This window comes from Pelecanus crispus, chromosome 2 (genome assembly GCF_030463565.1).
Source record: "Pelecanus crispus isolate bPelCri1 chromosome 2, bPelCri1.pri, whole genome shotgun sequence".
Lineage (NCBI taxonomy): Eukaryota > Metazoa > Chordata > Aves > Pelecaniformes > Pelecanidae > Pelecanus > Pelecanus crispus.
Window position 1 is genome coordinate 2160643 of NC_134644.1, and position 18011 is coordinate 2178653.

General features: G+C 46.1%; 1 protein-coding gene across 1 annotated transcript in view; it reads left to right on the forward strand.

The window, feature by feature from the left end:
* The first annotated feature begins 399 nt into the window (after positions 1 to 399).
* MYL3 (myosin light chain 3) overlaps positions 400 to 18011 on the forward strand; it is a 36459-nt gene continuing 18847 nt past the window's right edge. Inside the window, exon 1 of the mRNA XM_075704919.1 lies at positions 400 to 522. Coding sequence (XP_075561034.1) covers positions 400 to 522 — 123 coding nt within the window. The remainder of the gene's footprint in view (positions 523 to 18011) is intronic.

Here is an 18011-nt window from a genome sequence, read left to right on the forward strand (position 1 = left end):
GGGCAGGATAAAACCCATCGATGGGACCTGGGTCGTAACCCAACCTCCCCCTTGTACGCGTACACACACGTACACGCACACCAAAAAAATTTGACCCAGTGCCCGCCTCAGCCCTAAAACCCCCAAACTCTCTTTCCATTTAAGTGCTAATTCATAACAATGCCATATCCAATGGCTCTAAAATAGCCGGGTAAATGTCTTGTCCTTTTATAGCAGTGGCCCTATTGTAAGCTCTGGCATGTGACAGGTCTGAGAGTGACACAATGTGTGACTTCAAGAGACTGGACAGGGATAAAGACCTGTGTGTGCTGGTGATTTATCCTGCAGCAGCCACCTCTTTCCTGTCTGTCTGTCTGTCTCCTTTTCTCCCTTTCTAAAGCAGCCCACCAGCAAACCAACATGCCTCCAAAGAAGCCCGAACCTAAGAAGCCCGAACCTAAGAAGGAAGAACCCAAACCAGCGCCTAAACCAGCAGAACCAGAACCTAAAAAAGAAGTTGAATTTAACCCGGCTTCTATCAAAGTACGTATCTTTTAACCCGGCATGGGAGGAAGCAGGCTGGTGGGGCTTGGGTTGGTGGAGGTTCTGGTGGTGGTGTATTCAATGCTGCAAGATGACATTCTTCAAAAGTAGCTCTTCTCTTTGAGCAGAAAGTGAGCAGCAAAGGCAATTGCCACAGGTAGAGGAAGAGTGGGAGCAAAGTCACTGGGGGCTTTGCTACACAGGGAAGCTAAAAGCTGAATCTTATTTTATCTGAGGATGTTCAGACCTGTTTGTCCCACCTTATCCCCAAAGTTTTATTGCATGTAGCCTTCACTGACCTCAGTGGGAAACTTATTGCTCCTGTGCTGGCAATATTGCAGGTAGATGCTAGGAAGGCTTGTCTGTACTCAGGGCTGACCACTGACTAACCAACGGCCAAGGCTAGATTGTAGGCTTGGAGCAGGCTTGGAGCATGGGTTGAATTAATTTCTCTTTGCCTGGAATGCATCACTTGGGTAGACATCACCATCTTGGGATATCCTTAAAGTGAGCCAGTGACACCTCCTGTGGTTTTCCAGAAAAGCCCAGCTGAATGACAAAGGAACTGTGTGTTTATATGTATGTTTTAGAAGGCAGAGAGAAACTTGGGCAAAAATCCAGATTTCCTGAATGACATGCTGCTTTCACGTACTGCCCCAGGGATTCCTCCAAAGGGCATGAGCCTTCCCCTCCTCCTCCTCCTTTAGAGAAGTGTGCTGGAAAGAGTCACTGCTGAACTTAGCAAGGTTTGCTGAAGCCTTGCTCAAATGTGTAAGGCCAAGGTTATGTTTCCAAGGCCATTTCAGAAACAGGTTTTGAGAGAATTTGGGGTCACTACTCTAATCCTGAGCTGCCTAACTGACACCACATTGCCCTTTCAGTGAACGACCCCATTGACAGGGAACTGCCGATGTTTAGGAAACACTCAAGGTTTTAAAGCTGTGAAGTAGGTAATTCCAGTGAAATGATGCTGGAGGTCTGTTTCCCTTTCAAATGCTTTTTTTTTTTTTTCCATGGGAATTGACTCTTCAGCAGACGTCTGAGAGTGATTCTTTTATTTCAAAAGAAATTGCTCTCTGAGAGAGATAAGGAGAAAGAAATTATATAATCCTATGGAAACAACCATGAAATGGACTATCAAAGCGTGATCTCTTGACTTATAAAAATGCAATAACCAAATAAAGATCTAAAAGTGACTGGTTCCCCTTTGCTTCTGCACCACACACATTCACAGGCAATGCCAGAGACCCCTGCATGCATCTTTAGGAACAGCTTTCCCATATTGTTTGCACAGTACAGACCCCGTGGATAGACACTACAAAAGATAGCAGGATTCCTTTGCAAGGCATTGTCTTTTGGGAATTGGCCTTTGGGAAAAGGCATTGCCCTTGGGGAAAAGCAGAGGAGCTTTGCAGCATCTGACAGGTTTCTTTCTCATGGGGATTTGGACCAGACAATGGCTGGGTGTAAATCAGCGTTGTTTTGTTGACTAGCTTAAAGCAGCCAGGTTCTTTCCTGTTTCTTACAAAAAATTGAGCAACCAACAGGGCAGTCCCGGAGATCACCTGTGTTTAAGGCGAGCCATAAGACATGAGACTAGATAATGCCAAAGAGGAAAACCGACAGAGCTCCACTGCCATCCATGGCACCAGCTCCTCACAGCTGATGTGAGGCATGAATGTCTCTGGGACCCTCTCTTGTCAGCTCAAAAACTAGTTTCCCCCTCAGGAAAACACAGAAACTACGTGAGAAAGGGAATAAGTTACTCTGTCTCTTCAATGTGCCCCCTGAGCATACCGCAACAGGTCTCATGGGTGGCTTATACATCACGGGCTGCTGAAACCGTTTGCTTCTTCCACATGGGACTGACTTCTGCAGCTGGGGATTTCTGACAAAGGGAGCTTTGAAAGCGGGTTTGTTCTTCCTTGAATCATAAAGACCTTGAAAATCTTTCAGTTTAAGTACTGGTGAAAAAAAAGCAATCATTTGTAACTATGTCAAGAAGAAGTCAGGTTACAAGGAATTTGGTTTCGGGCTAGTTTTTAGAATAATGACACCAGAGTTAGTGCTGTGCTCTGAGAAGGACGTTGACCGTGACCTTGGGCAAGTGGTACGTGGTGGGATCCAGCTCTCTGCTAACGTCTCTGTATCTAACATTCCTGCGCTGTAAAAGGAGGAGGGGGCAATGACAGTAACTTCTCTTAGAGGGCACAGATACCTTCAGCCAGGATGCCATGACATTGTGGTAATATTCAGCTGGGATACTATGACATTGTGGTATGAAGGGCAGCTAAGTCCAGTAGAGAGATGAGCTGTAATTAAAAAAAAAAAAAACAAACCCCAAACTGGTACCACTCAAAAAATAGTCATGCATCTTTGCAGTCACCACAATTTCAAAATCATCAAATACATTTTCATCCAACTAGGATTTGAAACCAGTTAATTTCTACTTTTTTTTTTTTTTTTTTTTAAACTTACTCACTCTTCACACTTACTCATGCAAATTCTTTTTCCCTCCAGGGCGATTTGCAATTATGGACTCTTATCATATTTTTTAAAGTGCTAAAAAATATGTATTGAGTTCCTAAAAAATAATTAAGTCCAGTAGTCCCGTGACAACATCTCATCTTTGCAGGGACTATTCCATTATCTGCTATATACAAAACTGGACTAGGGAAAGCATTGGTAGATGAATGGTTTGGGTCTGGGGTTTTTTGTTTGGTTGGTTGGTTTGGGTTTTTTTCCCCAAAAAACTCATAGGAAGATGAGATGATATTCCCTAGAGAAGTTTTCCTGGGAATTTTTCAATTAAATGTTTTTCATCAACAATGTTTTTGTCAAAATTGAAGCTATTTGTTCACAAGGGCTGGGTCTGGCAAATATACGGCTTCCTGTTCCATAAACCTAGCTCTGGTGGAGCTCAGGCCATCTGGTGTAGATCAGAATACCTCCCTAGATCATTGTACAGCACTTGAAAAAAATGCTTTAATGAGTTTTGAAATTCTCCAAACATCCCATTTCTGCATTCCAGGGTGAAACTGGTTCTTGTTTTCATGCAGAAGATAATCTATAGTTAAAAAAAGCCTAGGAAAACAAACTTGTGTCAAAACAAAATGTTAAAAATGATCAAAATGCATCTTTTGATGTGAATGTCTCAAATTATCAATATTCATTCTCAGACCTTATTGCGCAATTCTATATTTGGAATTTTTAAACAGTTTTTTTTTCAACACTAAAAAGTCTCAAAACTAAAATATTTCTGTGGAAGAGAAAAGTACTTCTTGTTTCAATTTTCCTGACTGTTATAGTCTGCTGTCATGATAATGGCCTAAGAGCCTTATTTTGTACTCCAGAATCATATTCAATTTTTCCCATCGTCTTTCTCTTGCTGCTTCACAGCCTCAATCTGTACGGGGTCTGTGTTGGGCTATCAGCTACAGTGGCCTAAAAGTGAGGTATGTCTCCTTAGATAAACGCAATTATTCAAAAGTTTTGATGTTACTCACATATACATCCCCATAGAATTTGACCCAATATTTAGAATTTTTCAAAGTAGATGGGATGTAATTGAATGTTGTTTGCATCTCATAGACAAGAGTTTTGGGGGGGGGCTGGTTGTGTATTTGCTTTTCTGTAAGAGTTTGGCTGAGTCCACACTTTTTTAAGAAAGTGTTTCTCTAGAATGGCCCCTGAACCTCTTTACTTTGGGGAACAGATTGTCCTGAAGAGATTTTGTAGCAAGAAGATTGTCTGTTCCATGTATCTAATTCTTTTCCACCTGAACGCTGGCTTTTAGCAGAGGAGCGCATTTTGCCAGAAATATATTCTGCTCTCCTGAAAAATCGTGAGGTTGATGCAAACCAGGATTCATCTTTTACTGTTGTGGACAGAGAAAGTGGGACTGGCTCATCTAGCTTTAACCATTGGAAAGCTGATCATCGATCTGAAACAGATCATCTATGACCAGCAGAGAGAAACTCTCTAGAGGTTTATCCCTTGCAGCAGAGCCAAACCCCTATATCAGGACGGAGTGAATCACCCTTGGGAGGTGCTGATCTGTCGACAAAGGGAGATGAGACAGGTATTTGGGTGCCGACATTTCAGCAGTTAAAGTTAGCTGAGATGACGTTGCTCAAAGTCCAGTGAGCCCTGGGTGCAAAAAGGCCACAGGGAGACAGCTGGTGTATGTGAGGGCCTGGAAGGGACACGGCTTACCATATAGAGTTATCATTAATAACCCCATCTTCCCGTGTCATCACTTGATATGCTTATTGTAGCAGCATGCGGTAATACAGGTGCCTGGGGAAAAAACAGTCATCGTTTATTTTTGTGGAGTGCTGTGATCTTGAAGCCATGCGAAACCTTGTTCTCTCTGAAAAGCCCCGCAGGCTTCTGAACATCTGCAGGGCTACTGAAAAATAAAAGCTTCTTCCTTTTTCCTGCAAGAAAAGATGTAAGAGCAACCAGGATGGGAGCAGCCACGAGGGAAATACGCAGGCATCGTGCAGCACCAGTGCGGATGAGACCCTGCCAGACCTGCCTGTTCAGCTCCAAAGCGCGGCGCGTGCCGCAGCGCGGTGGCAGGGTGGCAGCCAGGCAGACGTGCAGGGGTGCACGTGCGAGCCTGCGCCGCAGCGGGAAGCAGGGCTGAGCCCAGGTCAGGGCGGCTGCAGTCTGGGGGAAGGGAAGCAAAGAGCTCTTGGGGGAGATGGATTGATTTTCAAGGAGAGAAATCCCATTTCAGCAACAAATGTCCTGCTAGGTGAGATTGTCAGAGCAGTTTCGGTGCCTTGCTGAAGAATTTATTCTGGGCTGAAGTGACTGAAATGACTATTTCAGACTGAGCTTCAACATGGGAGAAATGTATATGAGTTAATATACCTGTGAGAAGGGCTTAGCTAGGGGAATGAAAAAGCAGGAGTTACTTTGTGGATAAAAAAGATTTTGTTTGTTATATAATATGGTGCGTAAGCGTGCATGAGAGAAAAAAAATGCTCTATTAAACATGTGGCTGTATTAAAGAAATTCAGTTTATGGGAGAAATGAACATGCGTACAAGAGAGGGTGAAGCAGCATATGACTCCTTTGTGCCTTTGGGTGTGAAGAGGTCAGTGTGAGACAGAGGTTTTCTAGTCACGGTTTGGAGGAGTTTGTGTGTGCGATCAGTGGCCATGGGGGGTGTGCCCTGGTTTCTTGAAGTTCTGTAGCTGCGTGAGAGGTTTTGAATGTAGCTCTTATTCAGAGAGAGGAATTTAGCTACGTCCTTGACTTCTGTAAGAAGAGAGGGGAGTGCGTGTGTGTGTGTATAGGGGTGAAGGGTTTTGTAGGCACAAAAAAGGCTTGTCTGTGAATGAGAAAGCTGATGTGCTGGCCCACTTGAGGGATTTTGAGTGTGCAAAAGAAATATCTTATCTGGATGCATGAGGGACACAGGGTATGAGCTCACAGTGCACGTCTCTTCTGGCATGCAAGCCCCAGCAGCAGATAGGCTTGTAGCTGGCTGGTGGCAGGAGTGTAGGGTCCTTTGCAACATAGCCATTGGGCCAGCAGTGTGCCCAGGTGGCCAAGGTGGCCAACAGCATCCTGGCTTCTATCAGGAATAGTGTGGCCAGCAGGAGCAGGGCAGGGATCGGCCCCCTGTGCTCGGCACTGGGGAGGCCGCACCTGGAATGCTGTGTCCAGTTTTGGGCCCCTCAGCACAAGGAGGACATTGGGGTGCTGGAGCATGTCCAGAGAAGGGCAGCGGAGCTGGGGCAGGGTGTGGAGCACAGGGCTGGTGGGGAGCGGCTGAGGGAGCTGGGGGTGTTCAGCCTGGAGAAGAGGAGGCTGAGGGGAGACCTGATCGCTCTGCAGCTCCTGGCAGGAGGGGGCAGGGAGGGGGGTCAGGCTCTTCTCCCAAGGAACCAGCGATAGGACGAGAGGAGATGGTCTCCAGCTGCACCAGGGGAGGTTTAGATTGGATATTAGGAAAAATTCCTTCATGGAAAGGGTGGCCAAGCATTGGACCAGGCTTCCCAGAGAGGTGGGGGAGTCCCCATCCCTGGAGGGGTTCAAAAAACGGGCAGAGGTGGCACTTTGGGACATGGTTTAGTCTAGTCTACCCTGAATTGGTTTAGTGTGGACTTGGTTATGCCAGGTTAATGGTTGGACTGGATGATCTTAAAGGTCTTTTCCAACCTAAATGATTCTATGATTCTATGATTCTATAGACCCGGGGAAAGCATGACACAACACGGGTTGTGTAGGAAAGAGGGGGGCTTTTCTTGCCAGAAAAAGCCATTTGCCTGACCAAGGTTAGGATCCAGTGTGGGCATGATTTATATCAGGATGTTGAAGAACACTTCCCACTGGTGCAGGCGCAGCAGGAGCAGGTTTCTTCAAAGCCATTCACCAATCCGTTTCACGCCTGCTTTGCACCAGGAAGGCACATCTATGTCAACAGTGCATCAGGTAGAAGGTGGTACAGAGCTGTCCCTGAGCCACCCACACAGAGCAGCACAGTACTCAGTGGGGGGACCATTTCTTTGAGTCTCTGAGCAGATGATGACCTGGGACATACTAAAGGCATCCAAACTTTGGCTTGTCTGATTCAGAAGAAAGCCTGTCTGGATATCCCATTGTTGTGGTTTAACCCCAGCCGGCAACTCAACCCCACACAGCCACTCCTCCCCCCAGTGGGATTGGGGAGAGAATCAGAAGAGTAAAACTGAGAAAGCTCTTGGGTTGAGATAAAGACAATTTAATAGGTAAAGCAAAACCTGGGCACGCAGGCAAAGCCAAACAAGGAATTCATTCCCTACTTCCCATCAGCAGGCGGGTGTTCACCAATCTCCAGGAAAGCAGGGCTCCACTTACTTGGGAAGACAAACACCATCACTCTGAACATCTCTCCTTCTTCTTCCCCCAGATTTATATGCTGAACATGATGTCATATGGGATGGGATATCCCTTGGGTCAGTTGGGGTCAGCTGTCCTGGCTGTGTCCCCTCCCAGCTTCTTGTGCACCCCCAGACTGCTCGCTGGTGGGGTGGGGTGAGAGGCAGAAAAGGCCTTGACTCTGTGCAAGCACTGCTCAGCAGTAGTTGAAACATCTTTGTATTATCAACACTGTTTCCAGCACAAATCCAGAACATAGCCCCAGACTAGCTACTATAAAGAAAATTAACTCTGCGCCAGCCAAAACCAGCACACCCATGCAGTGTACACATATCATATCCAGCTTGGAAGAAGAAATCGTGTTACGTTTTAGTAAGATATGGAGGGATGCAGGTCTTTGCCCACTTTGAAACCTGTCAGGATGTTAAATCTCATTGAGAGTTTGGCCAAGTCTTCCTTGAGAATGATGTGGGAACTCTTTACACGTGTATAATTAAGCCTCCAAGATCAGGCATCAAGACAGCTGAAGGTGGCCACCATACGCGTTCAACCTCCCAACACCCTCTCATCTTTCTCTCCGCAACCTGTTGTTTCCCTTGGTTTCATTCCTTACAGGTGCTGCATATTCCCATTATCATCACCATTATTATTATTGGCCTACAGTGCATCTCAGCAGAAATACTTTTAGAGAGCAATTTCCCTCCTGTGCTCACATATTTGAAGGTTTCTGAAGTGGGCAGACACCTGCCAGGCTAAGCCGAGCCCATGCTGGGCCTCTTTCTCTCAGTGGTTTCTTCCTGAGCCTTTCAAGCACAGAGAAATCTGAGTAGTGAGTCTTGAGGAGGCCCCAGGCAAAACCGACTGAAAGTTTAGCAAAGACAAGAGACCCCATTGCAAGCTCGTGGGAGTCAGTAGGAAATTTTTCCTTTTGCGTTTTAATGGATTTGCCTCTGACTCACCGTTCCCGCTATGGACCGGTGCTCTGGCAAGGTGTGAGAACTTTTGTAAGCTTATTGTGATTTATTTTTAATTTAGCGAGTGACGAATACCTCTTAGTGCTCAAAAATGGCATTGATCTGGCAAAATATCTTCAGATGCATAGAGACAACCCTCTTTTCAGCATAATAATGGTACAAACTGCTATAGCTCCAGAGGAAGATTTCAGATGCCATCTGTTTTAAATACTGGATATCTTTCTTAGGATGGGGTGAATCGTTATTTGAAAGTGGAAAAAGTCCAGCCTGGCTTCTAGGGAGGGAACCTAGACATTTAGCTTAGATGAGATGTCTGTCTCAGCTGGTTATAGTGAAGAAAAAGGAGCTCCACCCTGAAACCTTTGGCTGCACAACTTTGAGTTACTATGTCAAGCACAGGTAAGTGCAGAAAGTCACTGTAGGTTTTGATTGCATCGTTAAAAAGTTTCCACAACTAATTAACATGTGACCCACTGCCCTCTTGCACTAAAGAGCTAATGAGCCAAAGTGCCCTGATACCCTTGGGATGGGCAGAGAAGAACCAGGAAAAAAATAAAATAGGAGAAATACCATTCAGTTGGAATAACCAGGATAACCAGGGTCCTCTGCCCTGCTCAACCTACACCAAATAGAAATATGAGGATGAGTGAAGAAGGCCAAAGGCTCCTGCATGATTTATTAGCATTTCATGCCACTGGGTGAGCTGAGTACTTGTTTTATAGAGCTTAAGGCTGTTTAATCATCTAATCTGATATCGTATATGCAAATTTTGATGCAGATGAGCTCTACCGAGCCCAAAGATTTTGGTTAGGGTAAAGCATTTTGGACCTGATGAGATAGAAAGAAAGGAAGAAAAAAAGTGGGATTCACCTGCTGTATTTTGGGCATCTACAAGTTAGATATTCAAGGCTGAGCTCATCTCTTCAGGCTCCAATTACAGTTCCTAAAGAGAAACAGGCACTTTCAGAGGTTCATTTATTTCACTTGAAGATGAGCATCTAAGGTAGATCATATAAAGCAGTGGCAGAGAAGAGCTTCCCACTGAAGAGTAGGGCCACTCAAGCCACGATCTGGATGCAGTGAGGAGCCCTGGCAGCTCACTTTTGTGCCCCAGCTAAAGAGCAAATACTTGGTGCCCACCAGTGCAGCCCTGCCAGAGCTGGACTGTGCCTGTACGCAGGCCAGTAAAACTGTCCGGTTTGTATGGTGCTCTATAGCTCCACTGGTTTGGATTTCTACCAGTCTGGGGACATTTCCACAGTACAGACATTGGCTGAGTGTTAGCTGTTCTGCCCGAGGCCCTGCTCTAAAAGAAATGATGGACCTACTCCAGAATGCTGGCTCTGGACTGACCATGGAGGAGATCTGCAGGATCCTGAACCTGAGCAATCTCTACCACATCTGAAAGAAAATCCCACATCCTCCCCATCCGTCATCCCCTCCAAGCTGGGGGGAATCCAACCTCAGTAGCCTGTGGTCCTTCCTCGGAAAAAACTGACCTGAGTATTTCAGGTCATAGTGGGCAGCGATTGCACTGGGAGGGAACTGGAAGAAGATCATCCTCCTGGAGAGATCCCCCCTCCCAATTCAGGACAGCTCACATTTGAGGCATGGCACTTTTCCTCCATAAATGGTGCTTTCTCCTACCCTGCCTCATGCCCTCTGCGTAGCAGGGGGTGCAGAGGTCTGACCTCACACACGTTGCACACACACCAGCGTGCGCGGCGAGGGGAAGCTCAGCTGGAGGATGCTGTCAGGGCTGTCAGCACAGTCTCTGTTCCCTCTCCAAAGCCTCCCTGCCTGGGAGAGGTTCCACAGGTATTTCACAGGAGTCGGTGGTGGAGACATAGAATCATAGAATCATAGAATCATTTAGGTTGGAAAAGACCTTTAAGATCATCCAGTCCAACCATTCACCTACACTGCCAAGCCCACCACTAAACCAATTAAGGGGAGAGGAATAATTTCATGTTTCCTGGCTTGGGGGATGGATTAGTTTTTTAATGAAAGTAAAAACTAGGAATCCTTAAGGTTGGAAAGGACCTCTAAGATCATCAGTCCAACCATCAACCCAACACTCCCATGCCCACTAAACGACATCCCCCAAGTGCCACCTCTGCCCGTTTTATGAACCCCTCCAGGGATGGGGACTCCCCCACCTCTCTGGGCAGCCTGTTCCAGGGCTTGGCCACTCCTTCTGTGAAGAAATTTTTCCTAATATCCAACTAAACCTCCCCTGATGCAGCTGGAGCCCATTTCCTCTCGTCCTATCACTAACTACATGGGAGAAGAGACCAACACCCACCTCACTACACCCTCCTGTCAGGTAGTTGTAGAGAGCGATTAGGTCTCCCCTCAGCCTCCTCTTCTCCAGGCTGAACACCCCCAGCTCCCTCAGCCGCTCCCCACCAGCCCTGTGCTCCAGACCCTGCCCCAGCTCCGCTGCCCTTCTCTGGACACGCTCCAGCACCCCAATGTCCTTCTTGTGCTGAGGGGCCCAAAACTGGACACAGTGCTGCCTTGCCCATAAAAATCAGGCGATGGTCGAGCTTGTAATGCTGCATTAGCAATTTTCGTCAGTGCTTCTGGATGGACCCCAGAGATAAGCAGAATTAAAATGCCATGCTGCCATAGCACGCTTCTAAAGGCAGCTCTGCTCTTTTATTGTCTCCTTTATTTATCACGCTCCATGTCACTCTGGAAGCACGGGATGTTCGCAGCCAGGCTGGCCATTATGGGGCAGCTTTTAATAGTGGAGAGAGCACCTTTCTCCCTCCTGTGTCCCTTCCTCCGGAGCAGATGGCCCCAGGCTGACGTGAATTTGGCAGCTTGTTTGACAGAAATGAATCAGTGCCTGAAAGTGCAAAGGGGATTTCAGCATTAGGAGAAAAATCCTGTAGCCTTGACCCAGTGAAATTTTTCATCAGAAGAGGGGATGTGGGATGACTCAAGTCCCTGGGGCTGTAACATCCCCAAAAAAGGTGATCCCCAAGAGATGCTGGCCAGGATGCAGAATGGTGAAGAAATAGTAAGATGTTGAGCAAGCATGCATAAAGCACAGCAAAAGGGTTTCTTTGTGGTATATTCCACTCATTTTTAGGGCCAAACCCGAATAGCACTGGAAATCAAAGGTGCTTTCCAGATGAATTTTCTGGGCCAAGGAAGTCTGGCTATCTTTGTATATCTCTCTTGTTCGCAGAGCTGGGTGACGTTTCTCATAAAAATACTTTTTGGGGAGACTTGAAAAGTGCAGTTTAGTGGTACAAGAATGTTTTGCAAATACACACAGATTTTGCACAGTCTTCAAAAAATCTGAAAAAGATAAAGAAAATTACCACTTTCAGCTTTTTTTTTTAGTTAATTGCCTGTTTAGATTTTTTTATTTTTTTTGATCTGAAGCAGCTATTAATTTTGGAGGGTTCTTTCCTTCTTATATAAAAAAATACCCAGAAATTTTTAATGGTTGAAATTACTTCAATTTGGGCAAAAGAGAACATTTTGACCAATCTGGAACAATTTTTCTCTCTCATTTCCAACTAAAACTGTCATCAAGTAGAACACAAACCCCAAACCTGTTTTCATTCTTAATCAAAAAGACTTTTTCCCCAAAATTTGGAAATTGCTCAATGGCACCCTAAGATGCGTAGTAGTATGATTTTTTTTTCTTTTTTTTAAATCATTTTTATGGGCAGTTTCCCCTTCCAAGTCTTTGTTATGTAGCTGCCAAAAAACCCCCTTTTTTGCAATGTCTGATGTCTGTGGCACAGGGATGGACAAAACCAAACCTGTAAACAGCTCAGCTCAGTCAGAGGGATGTAGAGATGAAAACCTGTCAAGTTTCAGTTGCTCTTTTTTTTATTTGAAATAACTCAGAGTTGCAGCGTTACCGAATCCTCAGGCCCTGGAACATTTAAAGTGAAATGTGCCACTTTCTGCATCTGTATCTGGATTGCTGAGAGGCAGGAGTGCAGCAGGATTTTCTGAACGTGTCTTTCCTTAGTCTCTCATGGAAAGACGATGATTTCTGTAGAGGGTCTTAACCACCATCAGCTTTATTTCCCTAATACAGAAGAAAAGGCTGTGCCACTGGGTAAACCCTGCACAAGGCTAGCCCAGCTTTACCAAGTCATCTGAAATCATCGAAAGTACGGTTTTCTGCAAACGTGGCTAGGGGTTTTTTTTCATCTCCCTCTGCATTTCCCCTTGTATAGCTGCACGTTTCACATCTTTATCTGTCTCCCCTGATATTTATACACCCCTTGTCTCTGCGGTATTTCCCAGCCCGCTTTTCATTTCTGTGTGAAGCACGGAAATTGTGCAAACTGTGCAAAGCAAAGAATGGTGCAAAAGCAACGAGTCGCCTTGAAAGGGTTTGCACCGCTCCCAGCAGGGTGATTTCAATGTGGTTATTATTTTCGCTGTTCGTTTTCTCGTTTCAGTCGTTATCTCAGACAAAATAGGACACAAGGAGTTGTTTATTTCTGCTTTGCCACCGAATGAACTTTGCAGTTTTTCGAACAGGGGGTGATGAGAGAATAACAAGTAAGCCCTGTTTCGGCAGTTTCAGGGGTTTTCAAGTGGCCCCGCAGCAGGTCCTGACCTAGAAAGCCCTCACGGCAACACATCCTGCCATGGAAATTTATATTCTGAGCTCTCGACCAACATGTTTGTCTGCTTCTCCAGCACGTGGTGTGGCTGTGGCTGCTGTAGGCTTGTTTATATGGCTATAGCTGTGCGTAAGGTTGGTTTTCTTTGATTTATAGATGGGGAAGTAAGCCACGTGTTGGTGTGGCGATCTCGTGCTATGGGGGTGTGTGCCCGAGGTGGGAAGCGAGTGAGAGCTGCCCGACCCGCAGCCTTGCCATCGTCCCTCCAGCCGGTGCCTCCCAGCCTTGCCTTTTCCTTTTCCTCTCTCTAATCTACCCCTTGATGAGCAGAGAGTTATTAAAAGCACACTCTGGATACGGAGCAGCTCTGTAATAAGATCTGCATTTCTCACATAGCTGCTAAACCTCAATCAATATGGTTTTAATCGCCATTTTTGTAACGTGCAATAGCTATTAAATTTAAATTAAATGCACAGCTCAGAGCATGCAGAAGGCCCTGGCCAAAGTGCTAACTTTTCCCAAGTTGCTGGAAAGCTGGACTATAGAGACAGAGTATTTATTCCTCTCGTAAACCGGTTAAATCTTAACTTGGAGAAGGGGAAAAAATGTTGAGAGTAGCTATAGGAGGGATGGGGGCGGAGAGGAACGGTGGCTTTTAATAGAAACAGAAACTTTGGGTTTCCCCTAACTTTTGCAAAGACGTTAATGTTCGGGCAGAGGTGCCTGGGTGCACTTTTGCCTGGTGTCTGTGCTGACAGGATGCAAAAAGGTGTTGATGGCTGTTCCCTGCATGGAGCAGAGCCACACGGGTCGTGAGCTGGATGGGGACGGAACTCAGAGCCAGATGGTGATGTGCTGCCTTCCCTCCTGGTCCCGCACCCCACCCCTTCTCAGGGGCGGGCTGGTTGCCCAGCCGTCACCAAGTCCTTGCCATGCTGGCCCAGGGTAATCCATCTCCATATGAAAAAAGTTCCCAAGCGAAAGAGCACTTCAGCTTCGCTGTGCCAGCCCCGGCGGTAACCCTGGGAGCAGTCACCTTGGGTAAAGACCTATCTCTGCACCTACGTGCTCCAGCAGCAAAATGGGGACAGTGATAATTATAGTATAGAATATATAGAATATATAGAATATATATTATATATATATATTATATATATATATAGAATATATATTATAGAATATATATTATATTATATATATATATAATAGAATATATAGAATATATAGAATATATAGAATATAATATATTCCAGGTGCGCTGGTGAGGCCACACCTGGAATACTGTGTCCAGTTTTGGGCCCCTCAATACAAGAAAGACATTGAGGTGCTGGAGCGTGTTCAGAGGCGGGCAACGAAGCTGGTGAAGGGTCTGGAGAACAAGTCTTATGAGGAGCGGCTGAGGGAACTGGGGTTGTTTAGCCTGGAAAAGAGGAGGCTGAGGGGAGACCTTATCGCTCTCTACAACTACCTGAAAGGAGGTTGTAGTGAGGTGGGTGTTGGTCTCTTCTCCCAAGTAGCTAGCGATAGGACAAGAGGAAATGGGCTTAAGCTGTGCCAGGGGAAGTTTAGACTGGAAATTAGGAAAAATTTCTTTACGGAAAGGGTGGTCAGGCATTGGAACAGGCTGCCCAGAGAGGTGGTGGAGTCACCATCCCTGGAGGCGTTTAAAAAACGGGTAGATGTGGCACTTCGGGATATGGTTTAGTCTGGTCTACCCTTGATCAGTCTAGAGTGGGCTTGGTAGTGTAGGTTAATGGTTGGACTGGATGATCTTAAAGGTCTTTTCCAACCTAGATGATTCTATGATTCTATGATTCTATAGCTCTGAGGTGGGCTTTCAGGAAGGGTTTTGACGTGTTAGAAGAGTCGGGCTGATAGAAATACCTTAAAGCTACTACGGAGCAGTTCCCCTTGGTAGCAGAAAAAGGCAGGGTGTACCTACACTGGTTTTCAGGCAGAGGCATGCAGTGGGGACCTGCTCTGGGCTGGCCCAAAGCCGGTTAACCGGTTAACTCTGCGCCAGGAGCAGGAGTGCGGGAAGAGCTCCTGCTGCCTCTCTATGCACGTGGCTCCAGCCAACGAGACCTGCCCACCTTGCTGCACAGGTTCTGGAACTTTGGGTCCTCTCCTAAAGCCGTAGTGGCCCTGAAGGGTCTCAAACTATGGGGCTTTGTGACATGAGACTGATAGTGAGCTCCTCCATTTCTGTCTTCTTTCCTCCCCCAGCCCAAGGACTGATTGCTGGCTTAGACTTTGTTGTAAGGTTTCCAAGTGGCAAAAGGATTGGTAAAAGCCCAGGTATTATTAAAAACAGCAACAACAAAGCAACGTCAAAGCATATTTCCTGACCATTTCATATATATATATATATGTACGTATAAAATTATCATATGCTGGCCAGTGCAAAGCAGTGGAAAGAAATATGGGAAAGGAAATGGATGTAATATTAGTAGAGGGGCAATGCCAATATAATCTCCAAAATGTTTTTTTTTCCCTCCTAAGCAAATTTCCTTCTTGAGTTTAATTTCATGTCTCATTGTACGCGTGTATCTTACATGGCATTGTTCCCTCCCCTGTCCTATCTGCAATCTGAATCCTAAAAAAGCAGACAGGGAGAAGAGGGACTGAAGTAAATTTAAACTGAAATCATGGTGCTATGCTCAGGGTATGTGGGCAGCTCGCAGCCCAGCTCTCTTTGATGAGATAGCTGCTTCCCAGAATCCCAGCCGTAGCCGGGGAACTGGGTGCTGCTGCCACTAGTAACAGGGATCAGGAGAGCTTTGGCGGCTTTTGCTCGTCAGTGCCGTCCACCTCGGGGATTGATTCCCAGCAGGGCTTCAATCAGCATAGACCCCTCCAGTCACGCATGCACCCATGCTGATTTATCCCACCTGAATCCCACTTTTCCAAAGATCTGTGCCTTACATCCAAAGGATCCTAGCCTCTAGATTTAAAAGGATCAGTGGCGATTTATAGCGGTCCTTTACAAACTGTCGCCTCCCACTTCTGGTTTCTCCGGCTGGCTTGGGGGTTGATGTGTGTGGATGGTTGTGAATATGAGTTGTGCATACAATATATATTAGGAAGAAATTCTTTACTGTGAGGGTGGTGAGACACCGGAACAGGTTGCCCAGAGAGGTTGTGGATGCCCCTTCCCTGGAAGGGTTCAGGTTGGATGGGGCTTTGAGCAACCTGGTCTAGTGGAAGGTGTCCCTGCCCATGGTAGGGGGTTAGAGCTGGATGATCTTTAGGGTCCCTTCCAACCCAAACCATTCTATAATTCTAGGATATATATATGTAGTAAGTATATATAGATATAAAAATACATAGTATGTGCATGTGTGCATAGACGTGTGTAGGAAAAAAATGTGAGTGGGCATTTTCGTATATTTATATGTAAATATGAATCAATACACACATATATACAGACATGTAGATGAGCAAACATTTACACCCATGCGTACACCCCTGTGCAGTTGGTTTTCTTTATCCAGCTGCCCGGTGCATGTGTAAGCACACACTGTACCCATGCAAGGTGCCCGGATGGCCAACTCGGGGACCAGTGTCCCCCTCCCAGCCCTCCAACAGGTGCAGGAGAGCCGACCCCCACAGCCCATCCTGCCGGCATCGCTCCGGGAAGGACAGTGGCACTCAGCCTGCGACCCGGCCAGAGCCAACCCAGCCTCCAGCCTGCAAAAACTACTCTGCTCCAGCAAACTTACGCATCCAAAGCCCAGAATAGAAACAGTGACAATCCATCAATTGTGTTTTCTGGGAAGCAGTGGAACATCGCAGCCACCGGGCAGACGCGGCTGAAAAATCTCCTGCGAGAAGTCTGCTCCTGTGAATGATCTTAGAAAAACAAACTGGTTTATAAGCCTTCCAGCCTTAAAAAAACCAGCAACGGGGAGCAAGGAAATAAAAAAAGGCATCATTGAGAACCCAGCTATGGTTAAGAGCAGCCTGACAATAGCTGCTGAGTGCCTGGGGGGAAAAAAAAGGGAAAAAAAAAAAGGAAAAAAAAAAAAGAAGGGAAGAAAAAAAAGATAAAATGTTGGGAAGGAAGATAGCTCAAACTTTTCAGTGTTTGTGGTTAGTGCTGACTAGTAGGTAACAGTCACAGTCTGGCAGGGGGTAAAAATGTTGTTTCTCTTTGATTTAACGGTTGCAAAAAGATTCCTCCCCCGCCCCCCAAAATGCACCCCGCTCTATCCAGAAATGAAATGTCATCGAATGCCATGCTGCTTGGTGACAACGCTTTATACACACAGCGACTGCATCTGCCTCCACCGTCCTTGCCTATGATGGCAGGGGCTGGCTCTAACGAGAGCGAAAGGGCGTTGGGGACGGAGGTTGTGGGACACGCACAGACCTCGTGGGACTTGGGAGAAACTTGTTTTTTAGCGTCACCTTGCAGGCTCCACTCCAAACCCTGGAGAAAACCGTCACGGGTCAGAGCACTTGTTAATATGATCAAGTTTTGGACGTTGACACTGTTGTAAGCGGACTGCGAAAGAAAACCAAAACAAAACTCCGAAATGTCAGCTCCAATTGCAGTTGTAGGAAACTTCAGATTTGGCTTCTTTCTACATAAATAAATAAGCCTCTAAATCAAGCAAAGGACCCCAGCAGGCTGAACTGAAAGGAAAAACTCGTGGCGGTGGCAGGGAGAGGGAAAAGGTTTCTCCTCCTTTCTTTTTTCCATCGGAACTGGAAATTTTGATAAAAGGGCAGGTTTCAAAATTTCTGTTCTCTTGACCAACCTCGCAGCTGGGGCTCAGCTTTTCGGACTTGAGCTTCCTGGTGATGCTGGGGACGGGCAAGAACATCCAGTACGGCTGCGGTTACACAGCGAGATCAGAGCACGCAGTTTTTCAGCTCACAATGAATAATGTCCTGCTTCGGAAAATAATTTTAAAAAAACAACCAAAACCAACCCTCGGAGTATGAAGTATGGCAGATATTAGTTTGTGCTCGTGGATTTTCTACAGGGAAGTTTTGGCCCATTTGAAACTGGGGCTGGGTTACAGTG